This window comes from Panicum virgatum, chromosome 3K (genome assembly GCF_016808335.1).
Source record: "Panicum virgatum strain AP13 chromosome 3K, P.virgatum_v5, whole genome shotgun sequence".
Classification (NCBI taxonomy): Eukaryota; Viridiplantae; Streptophyta; class Magnoliopsida; order Poales; family Poaceae; genus Panicum; species Panicum virgatum.
The window spans coordinates 11,871,147-11,893,111 of NC_053138.1; the positions used below are offsets into that span (position 1 = coordinate 11,871,147).

The following is a 21,965-nucleotide window of genomic DNA, read 5'->3' on the forward strand; positions in this document are numbered from 1 at the left end:
ACAGTTTACTGTACTCGACGCGGCCCTAAGCATTTCCTCCTCGCGGCCACCACCATCAGCATGTACTAGGACTAAAAACAATAGAAACACTGATAGAATTAAGATGCACTAAATTCTTTCAACTCTGCAATGAGAACTTTCTAGGTCCCAACGTATAAATCAAAGGCCGTTGATGCAACTGCTTCGAGCATCACTCTCGAGTCTCGACCACAGTATTCCAATGCCACACTCGATGGCTGCCCGGCTAACATCTTCAGGGCATGCCATCACTTCTGCTTGGAAAGTTTTCAGAACATATTCAAGATGTCGTTTTCCCGCTCACCACGTCACTATCACTGATCACAAAAAGCCCGTCCACCCAAGAAAGAGATACTCCTACATCGGTAGAGCCATCACAATTTGATTTGAGAATATCGATCTGATGGTGGCTTTTGCCAATGCGCGATTTCTGTAGGATTCTACTTTTCTCCTCCTGTGCTATCGTACGCCAGATCGGCAGATTCGCAACACTACTTCTCCTCTCCTTAGTCTGTTTCTCTCTTTTCACCACATCCAAAGACATGACTCTATTTTCACCTACTTTTCTTCATCAAGCTAGCGTGATGTATACTTAAAGTCATGTTAGACATGTTTCACGTACTTGCATTTAAAAAACAAGTGCATATATTTCAACTGAAGTTGTTGCTTATCCCGACTAAGTGCATATATACACTATTTTGCTCACACGCAGTTCATGATACACATCGTATCAGAAGCAGTTTTTTTTTTAAAGAAAGATTAGAAACTAGTGGCAAAAGTTGGACTTGCTTGTCATTAGCCTACACTAATGGGGACATGCATAAAACCTTTTCGTTGGCTTGCCCGAAAACTGCCCCACTTGTCAGACCCCGTATAAACGAAAGCGCCTATATTAACGCGCCGCGCTCGCCTCCGCTCCCCTCCGCTCCCCTCCCCACCCAAAAACTGGAGCCGTCTTCTCCTCGCGGAGAGCAGAGCTCCGCGATCACACACACACGGGCGATCGGCGAGAGGACGAGACCACGCGAAAGCGAATCGAGGCGGCTCTAGCGGCGGCGGCCACCGGCGGCTGCGCGCGCGGCGCGGCGCGGGCGAGCGAGATGACGGACGGCCATCACTTCAACAACATCTCCCTTGGAGGCCGCGGCGGCGGCGTGAGCCCTCGATCCCATCCCCCTTCTCGAGTTCATTTCGCCGCGATTAGTTACCAGAGGCGAGTCGGGGGCTTGTTTAGTCAGGGCTTACTAGTACCGCCTGTTGCCTTCGATTTCGTGGCGGCGATCTCGCTCTGATTGATTGCGGGGTTTGGGATCGCGGGGAATTTTGTTGGTTGGCGTCTCAGCGTGCGGCGCTTGATTTCACAGAAATCATGCGTTAGGGTTTCCTCGACGGCCATGTGAAAACTTTTGAGAAATTCTGACGGAACTGCTCCTCGAACAATGTAGGCCTTTGGAACAACTAAATGAACTCTTGGGTTTCTTTATCAAATTATTACCCAATTTAGCATCAGTCGTAACTTGAGATATCTTAAGATAATATACTCAATTCCTGTGTTGTTGCATTTTCACAAACCATGTTCCCTAAAACCGAAGGGCCAATCAACTTGCAATTACTGGGCTATCGCTGCACCCTTCGGGAAGATCATAAGTTCATAACCTGTGGCCTCCACTGTTTACAAAAGTTCAAAATATTTAAATCCTTTTGTTCTGAATATGTGCACTTGTTCAAGGATTAATATTCTTATCTTTCTAGCTTTATCAGTGTTTATCATACTTATTTAAAACGCGTTTTGTTTCATTATTGCAAATTTGAGATGTGTGTTTTGCCTCTACTCTTGATGTTTTCTTTTTTCTTTTTTTGGGAAGTAGGAACCAACCAATTCCATTTGTGACTCATCATTTTTTATGACTCCTAGCGCTGTTGGTTATGCTCATTGATGATGAAATTCTCATTGATGACTTGTGATGTAGAACCCTGGGCAGTTCAAACTTTATTCAGGAGGACTGGCATGGAAGAAGCAAGGGGGAGGAAAGATCATTGAGGTTGATAAAGTTGATATCATATCTGTGACATGGATGAGAATTCCTAAATCCTATCAGCTTAGTGTTGGGACAAGGGAAGGCCTCTGTTACAGGTTTTTTGGCTTCCGTGAACAGGTCATATTCTCTCCATTGGTTTATCCCTATTGCTAACTTGAAAACATGCTGAAAAATGAGAATGCTTCTGGATTTCTTATCATACACCTGATATCTGTTCCAGTGCCTATTTTTGTTTCAGATAATTGAAACCGGTGTATATTTTGATTCCAGTTTTATTCCACTACTTTGTAGGATGTTAGCGGCCTGACTAACTTCATACAAAAGAACATTGGAATCACACCAGAGGAGAAGCAGCTTTCCATTAGCGGGCATAACTGGGGTGGAATTGCAATAAATGGTTAGCCAAGTTTTCTGTGGCATTTTCTGTGCTACATTGCCTTTTGACAACCTCTGTTTTAGTTTGATTCCTTTACTATTCTTTCCATTTTAGGGAATATGCTTTGCTTTAATGTCGGTTCAAAGGAAGCATTTGAAGTCTCTCTAGTAGATGTGTCGCAGAGTCAGATGCAAGGGAAAACAGATGTCGTCCTAGAGTTCCATGTCGATGATACTACTGGGGCTAATGAGGTCTGTGGTTTACCAGAATGTGTTTCTCTTTATCCATGTCAGCTATAGTTTTGTTAAATTTTATTGTTTCGTTACCTTACTATTTTCTGGGAGTAAATCAAGAAGTGGATTATTTATGTTTCCGAATATCATTGATTGATACGTATGCCGTATTATTTTATTCCATAGCATCTCTTATTTATTTAAAAATGATTTTTCTGTATTTGTTATGTCAGTTTCATTAATTTTTCCCATGCTTAGTCATTAGATAGTCTTTTCAACTATTTGATTGCATTGAATTGCAGATCCATTGACAAAAGCTGTAATTTTAATGGTCTATATTTGATGATTGTTACATTTACAGCTGATCTAGTCTTTTCCCTTGCTTTGACTGCAGAAAGATTCGCTGATGGATTTAAGTTTTCATGTACCAACTTCAAATACTCAATTCATTGGAGATGAGCATCGGACTTTGATACACCCGTGGCTGCTTCGGATCAAGCAGCGTGAGATCACAAGAGAGGAGATCAAATTCGGTAGGGTTCGGGACGGGCGAAGAACCCTGACGCCCTCGAGTAGTTTCTCTATTCTCAATCACAACACGTCTCCTGCGGTAGCCGCCGTCAGGTTTAAGCCGGGTTCAGTTACAATAGCTGGACCCATCGGTCAGCGATACAAGAATAGAATGCGTATTCTACTTGCAAAGACGTAATACAGTGGCGACGTCTTGTCTTGACTCCATGGTAGTCATGACATTTCCCCCGACTCAAGAAGTTGCTGCACCTGCAGCAAGCGCCTCCGGGAATCTCTCCTTCAGGACATACCAATCTTCCCACGTAGCCATTTGAGCAGGAAGCTTGGACCATTTGACAAGCGCTTGTGGAACCGCTTTACCCCCTTTCTTGACGAGTCGGCGCTCCAGGATCGCCTCCGGTAGAAGATCTTGAATGTCCAATTCTGCAACTTTAGGAAGTTCAGAAAAGACAGGTGTATAGTTATGCAAAAATGGTTTCAATTGGGACACATGGAACACCGGGTGAATCTGACTATTCTCCGGCAAGTCCAGACGATAGGCAGCCCGACCAATCCGTTCTGTGACTTTGTAAGGCCCAAAGTACTTGAATGACAACTTTGGATAAGGTCTGTTAACCAAGGAGGACTGAGCATAAGGCTGTAATTTCAGCAGGACTAACTCCCCCACCTGATACTCTTTATCAGATCGATGCTTATCAGCCGACAGCTTCATCTTGTTTTGTGCTCTAGACAACTGTTCCTTCAGAACAACAGCTTGATTCTGTAACTCTTGCACCCTCTCATTTATCGAGCTGCATGTCTTCAGGGGCACTTGTAAATAACCAGTAGTTGGGTCATATCCATAGAGAGCATGGAAATGAGAACAGCCTATAGAAGAATGGAATGAAGTGTTGTACCAAAATTCAGCTTGGGACAATATTTGCTTCCATTTCTGTGGTGCCTCATAAGTCACACACCTCAAGTACATCTCTAAGCATTGATTAACCCTTTCGGTTTGCCCATCTGTCTGTGGGTGGTATGCCGAGCTGAACATCAATTGTGTACCCAACAATTGGAACAACTCTTTCCAAAAGATGCTTGTGAACACTTTGTCCCTGTCTGAGATAATAGTTTTAGGCATTCCATGTAGTTTCACTACGTTATCAAAGACTGACTGTGCTATGGTGTGAGCAGTATAGGGATGCTTAATTGGAATGAAATGTGCATACTTTGTAAATCTGTCCACCACAACCAGAATCACTGTGTATCCTTCAGACTTTGGCAGTCCCTCAATAAAGTCCATTGATAAATCTTGCCAAGCTCCCTCTGGGATGGGCAGTGGCTGTAAAAGTCCTGCAGGACTAGTGTTCAAGTGCTTTGCCTGCTGACAAATCTGGCATTGTTTGATAAAATTCTCCACGGCCACCTTGAGTCCTTTCCAATGAAACAACTTGTTAATTCTGTGGTATGTTGCTTGAACCCCCGAGTGTCCACCAATAGCACTAGCATGGAAAGCAGTGATAATCTTGGTCTGCAGTGCTGAGTTTTGAGCTACCCAAAGTTTGTTTTTGAACCTGATCACTCCTCTGTCTAAACTGTAACCTTTAGCATCTGGGCTAGTTATGGCCAATTGTGTTAGTAACTGCTGGGCTTTGGGATCAGTAGCATAGGAATTCAACAATTCCTGAATCCATATTGGTTGCATGGTTGACACTGCTTGAATGGCTAAGAGGTAGCCAACCCTTGATAAAGCATCAGCTGCAGCATTCTCTTTACCTTTTCTGTACACCACTTTGAATTGAAGGCCCATCAACCTGTTCATTGCTTTTCTTTGCATATCAGAGTGTAGGTTTTGCTCAGTAAGATAAGTCAGGCTTTTGTGATCAGTCCTAATGATGAACTCATGATGTTGCAAGTATTGCCTCCACTTTTCGACTGCCATAATCAATGCCAGAAATTCTTTTTCATAGATTGATAAGTGTTTGTGTTGCTGAGCCAATGCCTTGCTGAGATATGCTATAGGCTGACCTTTTTGCATGAGGACAGCCCCAATCCCCACATCTGAAGCATCAGTCTCAACTATAAACTGCTCATTGAAATCTGGCAAAGCAAGTACAGGAGTGCTAGCCATGGCTTGTTTCAATTATTCAAAAGCCTGCTGTGCCTGTGCATTCCACTGAAATTGTTTCTTTCTCAAAAGTTGTGTAAGGGGGTATGCTATCAATCCATAATGTTGCACAAACTTTCTATAGTATCCAGTCAATCCCAAAAAACCTCTCAAAGCTGTTACTGCAGTGGGTACTGGCCATGTAATCATTGCTTCAATTTTGCTAGGATCTGTAGCAACTCCTTTATCTGAAATAATATGTCCCAAATATTCCAATTTGGTTTGGGCAAATGAGCATTTACTTGCCTTCATGAACAACTGATTCTCTCTCAATTTATCCAGAACCAGTGTGAGATGGTGAATATGAGTTTCAAAATCTGGACTATAGATTAAAATATCATCTAGGAACACCATGACAAACTTTCTCAAGAAGGGAGCTAAGATCTCATTCATGATACATTGAAAAGTTGCTGGGGCGTTGGTCAAGCCAAAAGGCATTACCCGAAATTGATAATGGCCCTGATGAGTTTTGAACGCTGTTTTGAACTCATCCTCTTGTTTCATCCTGACTTGATGATAACCAGACCTCATGTCAAGTTTGGTGAAGTATGTTGTCCTTGCTAATTCGTCCAAAATTTCATCAATCAAAGGCATGGGAAACCTGTTCTTAACTGTGATGTCATTTAACTTCCTGTTGTCTACACAAAATCTCCAGGAGCCGTCCTTCTTCAAAACCAACAATACTGGACTGGCAAAAGGACTACAACTCTGGGTGATCAATCCTGCAGCCAACAACTGTTTCACTTGCTTCTCAATCTCATCCTTGTGATGAGGTGAATATTTATATGGTTTGGAGTTGACAGGAGCAGACCCTGGCAGTAAGGGAATATGATGATCATAGAACCTATGTGGTGGAAGGTGCTGGGGCTCCTGAAACACATCTTGGTATTGTTGTAACAGCTGCTGGATAACTGTGTTCTGCTCTATAGTGTGTTCTGCAGGTACTTCTTCTACCACTGCCATGGCCCAGACATCATTCCCATGCACCCACTTTCTCACTTGTGTGACAGATACCTCAGAGATAGTAGTTTCAGCTGGCCTAATACCCTGAAGAGTAACCTGTTGATCTTTATGTTGGAATTGCAGAGTCTTTTCAGCCCAATTGCACTGCATAGGACTGTTGGCCTTCAACCAGTCATAGCCCAGAATTACATCATAAGCAGGCATCTGCAGAACTTTCATGTTAGTCTGAACTGTATACCCATTACTCCACCATTCCAGTTTGGGAATCCAGGTGTTTGTTGTTAATGTGTTACCATTAGCCAATCTCACTTGTTGTGCAGGCATGGGTAGTGTTGGAATGTTTAAGAGCTGGACAAATTGTTGATTGATAAAACTATGAGAACTGCCACTATCCACCAAGATTAGCATAACCTTGTTTTGTACTAAGGCTCTCACCACAAGTGCTTCCCCTTGTGCAGTCCCTGCTAATGCATTAAGGGATAACTGACAAAACTCAGAAGCTAGGTTATCTTCCATTTCTAATTGTTGTATTACTTCCTCTGTTAGGATTGCATCCAAACCATTTACTGACAAGGCATTTAGTTGGTGGTGGGGTCTTTTGGTACAAGATTTGGCATGATTTGCATCACAAGGTTCTCTGCAATAAAAACATAACCCATTGGCTTTCAGGTAATCTCTTGTTTGCCTTTCCTTCCATAGTGGGCTAGTTGTAGCAGTACCCTTTGCATCCTGTTTGACAGTAGGAATAGCTGCTTTGTAATTGTTCCCTGGTTTGGACCATCTATTTTTCCCTTTGTCCACAACCTGTTGCTGAATTTTGGCTAACAGCATTGCCTTGTCCAAAGTTTCTGGTATTTGGGATTGGACCACATTGCCTATTTCTGGTTTCAGACCCCTGAGGAATTGTGTGGTAAAGAACACTTCTCCCAGCTCACTATTGTGCATAGCCACCTGGTATTGAAGATCCTCAAATGTTGAGATGTATTGTTCCAGGGTAGTGTGTTGTTGTAACTCCAACAATTGGTTTAGAGACTCCCTATAATCATTGCTACCAAACTTTTGTTCCACTGCAGTAATGAATGTTGACCAATCACCTAGCCCATTCTTCAGTTTATAGACCTTGAGCCATTTTGCAGCTTTATCATCCATATGTAATGAAGCATATGTGGACCACAGACTTTCTGGTAAATTGAAGATTCTGAAATAGTCCTCACATTTGTCCCTCCAGATACTTGGGTTGGAGCCTGTGAAAGAGGGAAACTGCATCTTAGGTGTGTAATTCCTAGAATGATATTGTTCTCCCTGTCCAGTTCTGTCCTTGTGGTGTGTTCTGTGTGGTGGAGCACCATCACGGCCAGGCTGTGGAACTGGACCCCTAGTATGTGTGTGCTGCCGCTGACGAAAGGCAATCTCATCTGTACTGTCACTAGAGGCTGGGCTTGGAGACCTGTCCTGTCGAGATCTCATCTGGTTGATAGTTAACTGAGCAACTGCGTTACCTGTGGACTCCATTTGTTTGGCTAACGTTTGTTGATCAAGCAACACCTGTTCCATGACCCGCGCTGAAACATCCAACTGTGTCTCCACGCGCTGCTGGCGATTCTCCATAGTTGCTACCTTGGTAAACAACAAATCTAGGCTCTCCATGACACTGTCCCAGTGCGCATCCTCTGCCTGAGCACGCTCCTCCATTTGTGTGAGGAGAATTTGGGTCTGCACGGAGGGCTTAGGGGGCGCCGTGGTGACTACACCGCAAGTAAAGGGAGTGCTGCTCGATTTGACGCACCTCAACGAGGCCCGAGCAGATCCGCTAGACCGACGGAATGCAGTAATCACTCACCGGAAACCCACGCACAGCGTCGAAGTGTTCGACGTAGCGCCCGTGATGCAGATCCGGGGACTCGCAGACGCGGAACCCCAAGTCGCGGACGCGATTGCCCGATCCAACTACAACCTAGGCGGCGCGAAGTGGTGTGATCGACGGCGCCGGGACGACTAACCGGCGATATGCGGTGGCCGCCGACGACTGGAAGTCGATGGCGGGGCGGGGATGCCGCAATCGAGCGATTCCCGGCGGAGCAGGTCGGCGACTCCGTGAGGGTGGAGGCGACCGGATCATCAAAGGAAATGCCGAGGAAAGCTTGAATCTGATACCACTTGATACACCCGTGGCTGCTTCGGATCAAGCAGCGTGAGATCACAAGAGAGGAGATCAAATTCGGTAGGGTTCGGGCTGGGCGAAGAACCCTGACGCCCTCGAGTAGTTTCTCTATTCTCAATCACAACACGTCTCCTGCGGTAGCCGCCGTCAGGTTTAAGCCGGGTTCGATTACAATAGCTGGACCCATCGGTCAGCGATACAAGAATAGAATGCGTATTCTACTTGCAAAGACGTAATACAGTGGCGACGTCTTGTCTTGACTCCATGGTAGTCATGACAGACTTCAGCTCAGGTGAGGTTGCTTGTAAGAACAAGATGACAAAAACATATGCATACATGGTGCAAATCGTGAAAATGTGAAATGTCTCTCCCTTGTAGATGCTATGGCAGGTTATATCAGTCCAAATTGATGGTGGGGGCTCCTCAGAGACTGCTGTTGCTACATTCGATGGAATTGCAATTCTTACACCAAGGTAGGAAAATTTACAGCTGGACATCTGCTCCATTAAATATAATGTATATTATTTTTTTTACAAAAGTAGCTAATGCTCCTTTTCCATTCAGAGGTCGATACAGTGTTGAGCTTCATCAGTCATTTTTGCGACTCCAAGGACAAGCTAATGATTTCAAGATACAGTATAGCAGTATTCTTCGCCTCTTTGTTTTACCAAAGGTTACATTTATTTCATATTTATTTTATATATGCTATGATCTTTTGTTGCGTATATACTGACTGCAAACTAATATATATGATTTCATGATTTACCTTTTCACCTTTGCAGTCACACAACCCTCATACTTTCGTGGTTATCACGCTTGACCCACCAATTCGCAAAGGACAAACATTATATCCTCACATTGTTATTCAGGTGTTGTACTACCATTCAATTTTCACACTAAATTGAATCAAATGTTCATTCAATAGAAATTTTAATCTCCTCATTTTATGAACAGTTTGAGACAGAGACAGTGGTTGAAAGGGAACTGACATTAAGTGAGGAGGTTTTGGCTGAAAAATACAAGGATAGGCTAGAGAGCTCTTACAGGGTAATTTAGTTACTTGCTTTCAATAAGTAATCTATGCTTGCATCATTTGAAGGGATACTAGCATATGTTCATTTTATGTTTACTGGCTATCTAACTTGTGATGGGTAATCCATACGCCTGTTTGCATATTTCCTATTTTCCTTCACATGATTGTCTTTTAATAATTACATGCATTTATTTTCAATATAATGGAACTGTGCAAGCTTTCTTATCCTTACTGTTCTCTTCCTTGCAAGCAAGGGGGGTTGATTAACTGCATTTGTCGAAGTTTCGCAACTAAACACAGCATTGTCTTGACCTTAAAAAAAACTCAACTGGCGGGTTAAGACAGCCCACTGCATTTAACTAAGTTGAGAAAATACCCCCCTGAATGCGACGCCTGATTGGGCACACTCAACCTCACGTGCGGAGGACACTTATCCCTGTGTCTGTGAGAGGGATTTTTTTTCTCTTGTGCAAAACCTAGGTCAGCCAAACCCTCTGGTTTTTTTATTTACCACTGTAGATTCTTATATTATTTTCATATGTCCCTGCACTCCAGGTTTTAATATCCTTATCCCTTACAATGCTTGCATCTTCGAGTGCTAGTTATAACCTTGTTTATGTCTACTTCTCTTGGGTTATTGATTTATTTGTAGGGTCTAATACATGAGGTATTCTCCATGGTCCTTCGTGGCTTATCTGGTGCTAAGGTGACAAGGCCAAGTACATTCCGCAGTTGCCAAGATGGATATGCAGTCAAATCATCGCTTAAAGCTGAAGATGGTTTGCTTTATCCACTTGAAAAGGGCTTTTTCTTTCTGCCAAAACCCCCTACACTCATTCCTCATGAGGAGGTGCGTTTTTTAAGAATAAGATAAAAAAATATAGTTTTTCATTTATTTGTTTATTTTTGTCTTATGGTAAGCTGTTATTGGCTGCAGATTGAATATGTTGAATTTGAGCGTCATGGTGCTGGCGGTGCTAGTATTTCATCTCATTAATTTGACCTCCTGGTAAAGCTGAAAAATGATCAAGAACATCTCTTCAGAAACATCCAAAGGAACGAATATCATAACCTGTTCAACTTCATCAGGTATTTGCTATGTTTTTGCTGATTTAATCATCGTTGTAGCCACCATGATTTTTAAGAAACTGATGTTACCTTCTTTTTTCTTTCTTTATAATTTATAATTTTTCAAGTGGTAAGCACATAAAAATTCTGAATCTTGGAGATGGTCAAGGTAGAGCTGGTGGTGTCACTGCTGTTCTTCAGAGTACTGATGATGATTCTGTCGATCCACATCTGGAGAGGATAAAAAATCAGGCTGGGAATGAGGAAAGTGACGAAGAGGTATTGTCTAGGTTTAATTAATATTCTGATATAGAGTTCCCTTAGTCATTTGTATGTTACATTTTTGTGCAATCTCTTCAACATTAGGATGAAGATTTTGTGGCAGACAAGGATGATAGTGGATCTCCTACTGATGATTCTGATGAGGATGGCTCTGATGCTAGTTTGAGCGGGGGAGAAAAGGAGGTGACTAAATTTGCTTTTTACAGAACACCATAGTAGCATTTTGAGTTTGAACCAGAACCTTTGTGGTAATGGGACGTGCTAATGAACCACTTGTTCCAGAAGTCTTCCAAGAAGGAAGCAAGTAGCTCAAAGCCGCCAGTGAAGAAGAAACAGAAGAGCGTGCCTGATGAAGGTTCTCAGAAAAAGAAGCCAAAGAAGAAGAGAGATCCGAATGCCCCTAAAAGAGCAATAGCTCCATTCATGTACTTCTCAAAGGCTGAGCGAGCTGTAAGTTTCTTAAAACCCTGAAATTCAGTAGGCTATACTGCTGACAAAATAAAACAAAATTAGGAGAAAAACCATTTTGCCCGTTTATCAAGACCCTGCTTTGACAGTTTTTAGTGAATCCTGGACCGAGCTCTGTTATTTTCTCTACTTCATGTCACTTGCTAAGCAGAAATAGGTGAGGTACATGTGGGAATGTTAACTGGCACTTTCCAATTTCAGAATATTAAGAGCAGTAATCCCAAACTGGCTACCACAGAGATCGCGAAGAAGCTCGGGGAGAGGTGGCAGAAGATGTCAGGTAACATCCCACCTTTGTGGCACATACTTCTAATGCTATTGTACAAACACTGGTGATCATGTGTTTGCTTAGAGATATCACCCTGGGTCCATGACAGTAGTGGATATTATTCGTTCTAATCGTTTCCTATTATTTCGATTTTGCAGCTGAGGAGAGGCAACCATACATTGAACAGTCCCAGGTCGACAAGCAACGCTATGCGGAAGAGTCTGCCGCCTACCGCGGTGCAACCACTCAGCAGGGCTCCGGCGATGGGTCGGAATGAAGGTGGCCTCGTTTTGATAGTTAAGTGCAGAGGAGGATTATTGAGCCATCAATATAAACTGAGCGAGGAATTTTACAGTAGCTTTTGAATCTTCCAAGTTCCACCCAATCTAGTATCTTAGCTGCTAGTTCTATCATTTATGTCTAGAAGTACCATATAATCTATTCGCTATCAACTTTTAATGTGACATCAAGGTAAAATATTCTGTGCTGCCATCATTGTGCTGAAAACATAGAAGCGATAGTGAACTAGTGATACATGTTGAAATTGTATGTACAATAGCTATCTGTGCATGATATGCGTCAGCCTGACATAGTCCGATGCGAAAATCAGGGCAGTAGCATCACGGCTGGTCATCAATCTAATGCAAGAATTTCATAAGAAGCCACATGGCATAAAAAAATTCTCTCTTTCAATCGTCACATTAGATCGTATACTCGGAAAATGTTGATACCACCCATAAGCCTTTTCTAGCAAACATTCACGCCTACAGGCTTTGTTGGTTTACATCTGTTTCTGCCCATTTAGAGACGTTGATGGAGTTTACATCTCTTTTTATTTACATATCGTATTAGGTTTGTCCTAAGTCAAATTTAGCAAACGTTGACCAAGCTTATAAAAAATATCTTCAATACCAAATTTGTTTTATTGGATCCACAATGATGAAGTATATGTTGATCAAAGTTAATCAGGTTTAACTTTGGACAAAAGCTAATACAACAGGTAAATAAAAACGGAGGGAGTATATACTTATTCTTGTACGATCCCGACACGTTTGGTAACTTAAAAATATGCAGACATATCTCTCTATTCTTTCTAAGTCCAACCAAAATTCTACAGTCATGCGACTCCCCTTGATAAATGGAAACATATGGCCAATGTATGTTTTAAAACTTTTAACATGAAATCAATAAGCTTGAACTCGTAACCACTCAATAAAAATCGTCATAAATAATTATATACTCTCACAGATACTCCAAGAGACTCTCTATATCCATTCCATTGTTAGGAATAGAGATTTTGATGGCCCTCCAAGAGCTTCACTAAGTGGTTATCCAAATATACTCATCATCTATTTTGGATTTCTCGCTAGCCAAAGACAGATAGCGAAAATGGCTCTCTATTTTTTTTGACTAGCGAAAATGGCTCTCTAGAGTGTAAACAAGATATAAAAAAGCTGTTGGAAAGTGAAAATATATAGAAATATGTAGATGACTCTTCAAATGATGATTTAGAGAGCGAAATAAAAAAAAAACTCTTGAAGATGCTCTAAGCATAAAGTCTAAGAAAGCATCCAAACATGACAGTGAAGATCTTCACTATGGCTGTCTTTAACATTAAAGGAGGTGCGACGGGAAGCCCTCTACTATGTCCATTAGAGAACAAAATATGGGAGGTACGAATTTTTAACATATTAGGAGAGCATAATTATATACTCCCTCAATTTCAAAAATATAATTCATTTGACTTTTTAACTCCAAGTTTGACCTTTTGTTTTATTTAAAAATTTGTACAAACATAGTCAAATTTAAATCATTCTTGAATTTTTTTTATAAATAAAGCAAATTACAATAAAAGAACCGATATTTTGCACAAAATTTTGAATAATACGAGTGGTCAAATTTGAAGTCTTAAAAGTCAAACGAATTATAATTTGGAATGGAAGGAGTAAGTATTATCGTGGGTGCTTTTAAATTAGCAAAATGTCCATTCCACGGTGCATTATAGCATCAATAAACGCCTCTATTGAGCTCCTGGTTAATTGTGACAGTAATTATTTCTAGAGTAAATATATTATTGAAAAAGGATCTGTTACTTGGGGCGGTTTTTTGTTAACGCCCAGTATACGTCATCTGAAAAATACGAGCGGTGTCGTGTTCCTTCCTACCTCCGCAGGCGCAGCTGGTGCGTGCCGATGCCGACCGACTTTCCTCTCCCGCCGCCACGTAGGCCCCACCCCTCTCTCCCGACGCCCCCCTCTCGTCGCCCTCTCCACCAGACCAGCTCAACGCCGCGCACGGCCGCACCTCGACGGTCCCTGAGCTAGGGTTTCCTCCGCCGCCACCTCCCAGTTACGCGGGCGGCCCGTAGCCATGGCGATGGCGCAGGCGGGCATGGGCCTCACGAAGGTCGTGGTCCTCGTCGGCGCCGGCGTCGCCGGCTCCGTCGTCCTCCGCAACGGCCGCCTCGCCGAGATTCTCGGCGAGCTCCAGGTGCGTCGCGTCTTCCGGACGCGGGTCGCGCTCGGACGCGGCCTGTGATCCCTCCGGTCCTGATCCGGGGAGAGGGGCGACCCGGATGCTCTGGTTCTGATGATTTGTGACGTGTGGGTTCGCAGGAGATACTTGACAAGGGAAGCAAGGGGAAGGGCGGAGGTGCTGGAGACGCGGATGCCGAACTCAACGAGGCGCTCACCTCGCAGGTGCGTGTGATCTCCCTGCACTTCAAACAACTTGCTAGTATGTTGGATGTGGTTGTGCACTTGTGCGGATACGTGAGTGCCTGCTTCTGCCTCTCAGATTCAGCAGGACATCTTGTAATGTTCCCGCAATCCCGTTATTTCAATGCACCGGCTTCTCTATCAGTGGTCAACTCAAAACTAAAAATGCATCACGCATTCAGTACTGTATCCGGTTTGATGTTATTGTCATGTTAATTGGGAGATATCTGTGTTCCAATTGTCTGAGGTAAATATTATCCCGAGTAGTTTCTTTTCTTTTTTTTTCTTTTTAATAAAGAACAGAAATATTAGGGAGAACAATTATGCTAGATCCTAGGCTGACCACACACTATGCTGGCTGAGACTCTTTTTTTGTTATTCTGGTGTCTACTTTTCCTTTGGTGAAGTTCGGTTGAGGATTTTGATCATCAAATATTTGCCAAGTTTACTGTGCTCTGTATCGTCTAGTCTCTAGGATAGATCCCCAGTTCTCGGTGCCAGTCCACCACTGTGCTTGTGTACTTCTGTTATAATATTGTTCTTTTGCATGCACATGCTTATATTGAACGTTACCATTATTGTAGAAACACATCCTTCTATCTGCACTCATCATACATGCTTGTCTCAAACAACTACCATGACCATGGAAACAAATCTTTTTATCTGCACTCACCATACTATGCTGCTATAAAATTTGGATCATTGCTCCCATGGTTTTTTTCTTTTGTGAATTCTCTCACGCCACCTTTATTTTTCTCAAGGGAGGGGTGGTGGGGGGGGGGGGGTTCTGAATTAGGCTTTTTTTATGGAGGTATATTAGAGTAATCTCAGTTCAGAAAATAACATTTGAAAGGTTAATATTTGATCTAAATTTCCTTATAGGTTGAAGTTAGTTAAGATGATGATTCTGCTATTACTATTGTTGTTTTTCTTTTTGTGATGCAATGCAACATGTTGGTATTGGCACAATTGGATTTAAGAATCCTTAGATCACTATGAAGTAGTGGTATAATCTGCACCAAGTAGGGCTCTAAGGGGAAATGAGTTTAGGGAGGAATTAGACTGCAGACCGGGTTGATGTCTCTATTCAGGGATGGAGCCAATGGCGGGCTAGGGGTAGCCCTGGGCCCCCTTATATGTTGTATCTGATCAATTCCTTTAATTGGTACTAATAAAAATTCATAGAGATTAGCAAGAGTCCCTGTCATGATGTGGTTATAATCAGCACTATATGTGGTTTCAGTGTTCTGCGCGTGATATTTAATTGTTTGAATAACTACATGATTAATTGTCATTGTTAAATACGTAAATTGTTTATGTTTAATGGTCATCTTCATTCAGATTTCTCATGTCAAATACAAACTCCAACATTGTAGGTGCGTCGCCTAGCAATGGAGGTCCGACAACTTGCTTCTTCACGCCCGATAACTGTTCTTAATGGAGGTTCTGGAGCATCAGGTTTGTCTTGCTTGATTTGAACTTAAAAATGGGAGTCAAACTGATTAAATTGCCTGAGTTTTAAGTTTTGACTAAGGATAGCTGGATGCTATAAGTTTGTCTTCAGGACATTAGCGTATATCCTTGGTGATGTAGCATGTATGTAATACCAATGATCTTAATCTCTTTGCAGGAGTATCAGGTCTGATAGTACCCGCAGCAACTGTAGGGGCACTGGGTTATGGTTATATGTGGTGGAAGGTATGTATCCTGCCTTGGTGATGAGTTTTTTATGTTTTCTTGGATACTAGCAACTTGTTGACAGTATATGTTAATTTTCCTGGATCTGTCTGTTTTCTCCCATTTCTGTTTCATCATTTCTTGTCGTAAACTTAATATAATTGAAGTGTGGTTCATTTTCCTTCTATTCTGAAAAGCAGATATGATTAACTGTACCTTTTTATATCTATCTGTTGGGGCATTAAATTGTCTTCTTGAATTCCTCCTCTATCATCTATATTTTTTCTCGAACGCGCAGGAGAACTGCGCATCATTATATTAAGAAGAAAATATCATCTATATTCACAAGCATATTAAATTCCTTATTACTCATTTTGTAGTGTTCTTGTCCAGGGCATCTCATTCTCAGATCTAATGTATGTCACCAAGCGCAACATGGCAAATGCTGTTTCAAGTATGACTAAACATTTGGAGCAAGTGCAAAGCTCCCTTGCTGTAAGTACTTATAGTTCTTCTTAGTTGCTTATCACAGAAACTGTGCCTTTTTCTTCTTTCTAAAAATGAAATATTGATTTAAGCTAAATTTTGAGTTCACTATGACTGCTAATTTGTCCTTCTCTAGTATGGTACTACTGTAGTAAGATCTTAATTTAGTACACTCTAAATGTACCCTGGCTACGGTCTTTTTGTCTTGCACATACACCAGAAACTGCTAGGTGTTTGAATTGATATTGGATCAAATTGGTTCTTGATCTTTCCTCCCAAGTCGTTGGTTATGTATTTCTACCAAATGGTCTGAGTGTCGTTGTTGTCACCTTTTGCTAGTTTGTTGTACAAGAACCTGTGTGTTCTCAAATAATTAAACCTTGTTCTTGTTTGTGCAGGCTGCTAAAAGGCATTTGACTCAGCGCATTGAAAAGTTGGATGATAAATTGGATCAGCAAAAAGCTCTATCTGGACAAATAAGAGATGATGTACTTTTGCTTTATTATCACACCTTTTTACTCTTTCAGTATTTTGGGTTTGTTTGCACATGGGTTTGCTTTTCATCCTATCTTAATGATACCGTGTCTGTATGAGCTATCAATGTGCCTGAACCTTGAACTTATTTCTTTCGGGTTTCATCTCTAGCCTACCCCAACATGCTTGGGAAAAAAAGGCTATGTTGTTGTTGTAATTGGATATCATTATGTTCTAAACTTCATTATACTATCATCCATTGAAAAGTGCTAAGAGATTTCATTGGTCATATGGTTTTGAACATTTATTTCCACTATTCAGGTTACTGATGCACGACTGAAGCTTGAAACTATCGGTTCAGAAATTAAGAACATCAAAGAATTGGTCTGGGGTCTGGTAAGTGTGTACCTGATTTGAAGGTCACGAAATTTAGTTCTTGCTGCCAAGTTGTTTACATAATTTCTTTATAATTCTACAGGATGGGAAAATTGATTCAATGGAAGCCAAACAGGTGGGCCTTCGCTTACAAAAGCCTATGTTGCTATTTCAGTTATTCAGTTGTTTTTTCTTTTAAAATAGCAAAGTAAAAAATAGAAGTTTGAAGGTAGGAAGTTTGATGGTCCATTTTAGCATGTGTAATGTATTACATGCACTCTATCCATGATTTTTTTTTTGGAGTTTCCAAAGGTTCATAATGCATGCTTTTCATAAGTCATAACAGTGGGTCTGTTGCCTACAAGGGCACCAGATGCATGCACATCCAGTTAATAAATATTTCCTTGTACCAGTCTTTCTTATATTGACTGAGGTACTCTTTATCAACAGGACTTTTCATGTGCTGGTGTGATGTACCTCTGCCAATTCATAGAGCAAAATGGTGGAAAGCTGCCGGAACGCCTGGTATGATCATTTCCACTCTGTTACTCAGATACTTGGACACAAATACGCAATACGATGACGTGCCATTTCCCCAAAAACACTGATAGGAGGATACACATATATATATAGTAAATAATAAAAATATGGAAATAAATTTGCTACCTAATTCAATGCTCATTTGATATAAAAGGAAAGAAAGAGAGGCAAGGTGGTGATTCTAGGGGCGAGATCAATGACTGGCAGCAAGGGCTAGCAAGGAGGTGGTCTCTACTTTTGTGAGGAATGATAAGGAGCAGCCTGGACTATATGCTCATGCATATAGAGTTTTTATGAGCATAGTTGGTGATTAGGTTTGGACTTTGGAGCTATTAGAGCATCTCCAACAGAGTATCTAAAACTAACTAGCTAAAATTCTAATTTAGCTATTATGTAAAATAAAATAGATAGCAAAAAGGTGATCAAATCCAACAGGTTTTTTAAACAGCCTCTTCAAACTGAACTCCTGTCCAAACCTCACGCACAGGCCCGGACAAAATCGGCCGTCCGCCGGTTTGACCGGCCGATTCCTCGTCGGCGGCGAGGTTCCGGCGATGGCGAAGAGGCCGGCGAGCATTCTCGAGGTGAGGGGAACCCATTCCTCACCTAAGCTCGCGCGGATGGGTGATTGGAGGCGGCGTGCGGCGGCGGACAGCGATGTCCGGCGCCGGCGGCGGCGCGGCGGCTCACTGGAAGAGACGAGGAGGCGATTGGGCGGCTGGGGAGGTAGGGTGAGTGGAGGAGGTCGTGCGGGCGGCGATGAATTGGGCCCAGGCGAGCTGGTGCGGCGGAGCCTGTCAGCGGAGGCAAGCTCAGCTCGAGCAGCGCGAGGAAGAGGATGAGCACGGAGAGCACGCGGTGGAGTCCGGCGAGGAGGAGGCGCCCCTGGCGGCATCCGTGCTGCGGAAGAGGTCCAGCGAGCCTGTGGGCATGGATAGGAGCAGAGCCAGATGCCGATGGTCGCATGGCGGCACATGGAGCACCGTCGGCTGCTCGGCCGAGTGCCGCCGTCTGCGTGCGGGCGAGCTCCACGGGTCGTGAGGGGGAGCGCCGCCGGCTGCGAGGGTGAGCTCCACTGGTTGTGGGGTACGCCGCCGGCTGCAAGGGTGAGCTCCGGGTGCAGGGGGTGCGCCGCCGGCCACGGCCTCCAGCTCCCCGCGGGATGGCGCTCGACGGCGAGGGCGGGCGGGTGGCGATGGCACGCGACGGTGTGGCGGCCTGGGACGGCGGGGGTGGCGTGGGGGACTCGGCGAAGGGTGGGGACCACAGCAATCGGGAGGATGCCGACCCGATTGGCTTCGGCATTTTTGCCTCCCGGGAAGCACGATATGCAGATGCGGATAGATAATTGGATTGGTTGGCTAAGCTGTTGGATGTCCATTTTTCTCGTTTTTCCATTTTTTTTAGCTAATCCATGAGAATAGAAAAGCTGTTGGAGTTGCTCTTAGGGAAGAGTTATAGAGGTATAAAAAAAGTATTGGAACTACTTTCATCTATTTAAACCATGGAAAATTTGGATACTTGTCTGACAAGTATCCCAGTATAGGGTATCGGTGTCAGGCAAACACCAGAGGAGTATTTTTTATTTGATACGCGAGTGTTCCGAAGTATCTGAGCATCATAACTTTCTACTTGTGACCTGAGCTAATTGTAGTTCCTCTACTGCATTCCTACACTTGTGACCTGAGCGTGACTCTTTCTGTTTTATATCTACAGCATTGCAAACTTCCAGGTTGTTTCTTCATTTCACTTAACATGTTCTGTTAAATTGCTACAGGAGGGCCCAAAAGTGACCACGAAGCGCTTTGGAGGTCAAAAATTCTTACAGGTTAGTCACTACATATTTTAAGAGGCTGTAGGTCGTAGCATTTAGTTTGGTTTGCAAATGTTTTGAGTACCAACACAGAAATTTGGTGGTGAAATATCTTTGGAATAGTTATGAAAATGCTAAAAGTTGGTTGTTATGAAAATGATCGAGTGAAATATCTTTATCATGGTGTCCCGCTTATCTTCACACTGATGAAAGTTAACAGCAAAGCATGCGGGTAGTTTGATGGGATCTGCACAGCCAAATATCTCTGATACTGATGCCTATTAATTACCAGTCTGCTGCAATCGAATTAGCTTGCAAGTTGTTATAATGGATGCTAAATTACATTTCAGGGATTGCAACTGGCAATAGAATCAGGGAATTATGGCAAGGAAACCATTGATTCACTAATCAACGACTCTGATTCCTCTGATAAGATAAACAGGTTTGAAGATCCGAATCTCTTGCACAGAAATTATCTTGCCTTCAACCTGGTATATTTCAAACTAACTATTCTGGTGTGCACTTTTGCAGGTCGGGCTCCATCAAATCAGTCAGCTAATTACTCCCCAGTTGACACCAAGGGTAAAACATCTATCAAGTTTTCATGCCCCTCGGACTTATTGTAAAGGGTATTCATTACAAGTAAACATGTAAAGAGCTGCAGCCTTTTCTAAAGTTTATTTGCTTGCAGGAAGTGCTGTTTGTTTAATCTGTAAGCTTTGTGCAAATGCTGGTAGTTGCTTCCTAGGAAATTAGGCCATGCTTAAATTTTGTGGCTTCACATTGTGATATGAGAATTTGAGGCAGCACTTTGCCGTAAATAAATGGACTACACTCTGGCTGGCTTGTGGTTAGACTTGTAATTTTGAAATTTGATGTGTCCGCTAATTCGCCTGGACCTGTGTTTTCGTGTTGTTATGCATTTCTGTCCTTGTATATAGGGGGTGCCGCAAAATCAGTTTACGAGGTGCTATCATAGACTTCTGTACAGTTAATTTTCCGTTTTAGAGCCCCTGTATAGACACTAAGCAGTCTCCTGGGCTTGCCTTCTGTAAACTTCTGTTTTATCAATAGAAATGGTGCAGTCTATGCCCGTTTCTACCCACAAAAAAAATAGTAAATTGCATTCACCATATAACAAGCCGTATCATTTTGGTTCATTAAGTTGCGAAATATGTAAATGGACACATGAACTTGTTAAATATGTGCATGTATGGTCACATAATACACTACAAGCATATTATGCCACATTTTGAATATATATCAGATTATTTTGTTTTACATTTAGTAACATTTAGTACACAATGTTTCTGTCCAAACTAAAATTTTGTATAGGATTTAACTGCTTTGAAAAAATTGCATCCATCCCTATTGGCTAGAATTTTTTTCCATCCCTATTGGCTAGAGTTTAAACAAAATGGTTGACGGTAGCTAGCTATTTTATTCTCCAACTGACATCTCGTCGTTTTTTTTCCAGGTCGGCAATAGGTTAATTCTATTTTTATCTTTGCCAAAGCCTTCTATTAGGCTAAACTACCTACAGCCATTAGTCCAAAATAATACTGAATATGAGTCCCGTCGGACACGTGCAAAAATTCCCTCGGCAAAAATTGCAAATCGAGTGGTGCAACACACATCATATCCTGTGTTGTATGTTTAGCCCATTATATCACCTAGATATAGTCCACGTGACCTCCCACCTTGGTAAAATATACCACACATTTAACAACATTATTTAGGGACAGATCCAACGATGGGTCGGGAGGGGGTGTAGGTTGGGGTGGTAAAGGACCCAACATTTTGAATTAAAAAATTTAAGAGTTTTATTGGACTGTGAAGAGGCCATTAGGGCCATGGCCCGTTACCACTCCTAGGTGTAGGCGGCTCCATAGGATCCTCTCCCCCATCTGAGGAATGAAGGAGGGAAGGGAGGCTAGGATGAGGAATAAGAACAAGAGAGCCCCTCTGGGGTTCAATCCTGCCTCTGCCACTGATTTCATGCATCTATTTGCATGGTTTGCAATAAGGATGCAGGTAGGCGCAGGTGGGTCTACCAGCTTGCTAGGCACGTCATACAAAAATGTATGAGCATAAAAATGTATGAGCATAAAAATGTATGAGCATGTCACTATAGGTGATCGTGTTTTGGAAGTGGGCTCAAGTGGGATCAACCTGAAAAGCCTGCTGGGCTAAAGCAGGAAGCCCGCGACCACCCGCAGTATACCTGGAGGCCTGCGAGAGCGCCTCCGTCGAGGGAAGCTCGAAGAGTCGAGGGGATCTGTGGGAGCGCCGCCGTC

At 42.7% G+C, this 21,965-nt stretch overlaps 1 protein-coding gene and 1 pseudogene across 1 annotated transcript; both read left to right on the top strand.

Moving 5' to 3' along the window:
• The first annotated feature begins 943 nt into the window (after positions 1–943).
• On the top strand, positions 944–12,159 carry LOC120697611 (annotated as a pseudogene).
• A 1,618-nt stretch (positions 12,160–13,777) lies between these two features.
• On the top strand, positions 13,778–20,539 carry LOC120697613. The gene is made up of 12 exons (XM_039980888.1): positions 13,778–14,076; positions 14,202–14,285; positions 15,680–15,761; positions 15,934–16,001; positions 16,374–16,475; positions 16,865–16,954; positions 17,262–17,336; positions 17,419–17,451; positions 17,766–17,840; positions 19,633–19,683; positions 20,019–20,110; positions 20,200–20,539. Exons 1-12 carry the CDS (start codon positions 13,957–13,959, stop codon positions 20,225–20,227), a joined length of 900 nt encoding a protein of 299 aa, XP_039836822.1. The 5' UTR covers positions 13,778–13,956; the 3' UTR covers positions 20,228–20,539.
• The last annotated feature ends 1,426 nt before the right edge of the window (positions 20,540–21,965 follow it).

Excerpts from the sequence above, each read along its gene's own strand:
- LOC120697613 (XM_039980888.1), top strand. The coding sequence starts at position 13,957 with ATGGCGATGGCGCAGGCGGGCATGGGCCTCACGAAGGTCGTGGTCCTC. Across the intron at positions 15,762-15,933 it reads TGGAGGTTCTGGAGCATCAG|GAGTATCAGGTCTGATAGTA; the intron begins GTTTGTCTTGCT and ends ATCTCTTTGCAG. Across the intron at positions 17,337-17,418 it reads AAGAATTGGTCTGGGGTCTG|GATGGGAAAATTGATTCAAT; the intron begins GTAAGTGTGTAC and ends ATAATTCTACAG.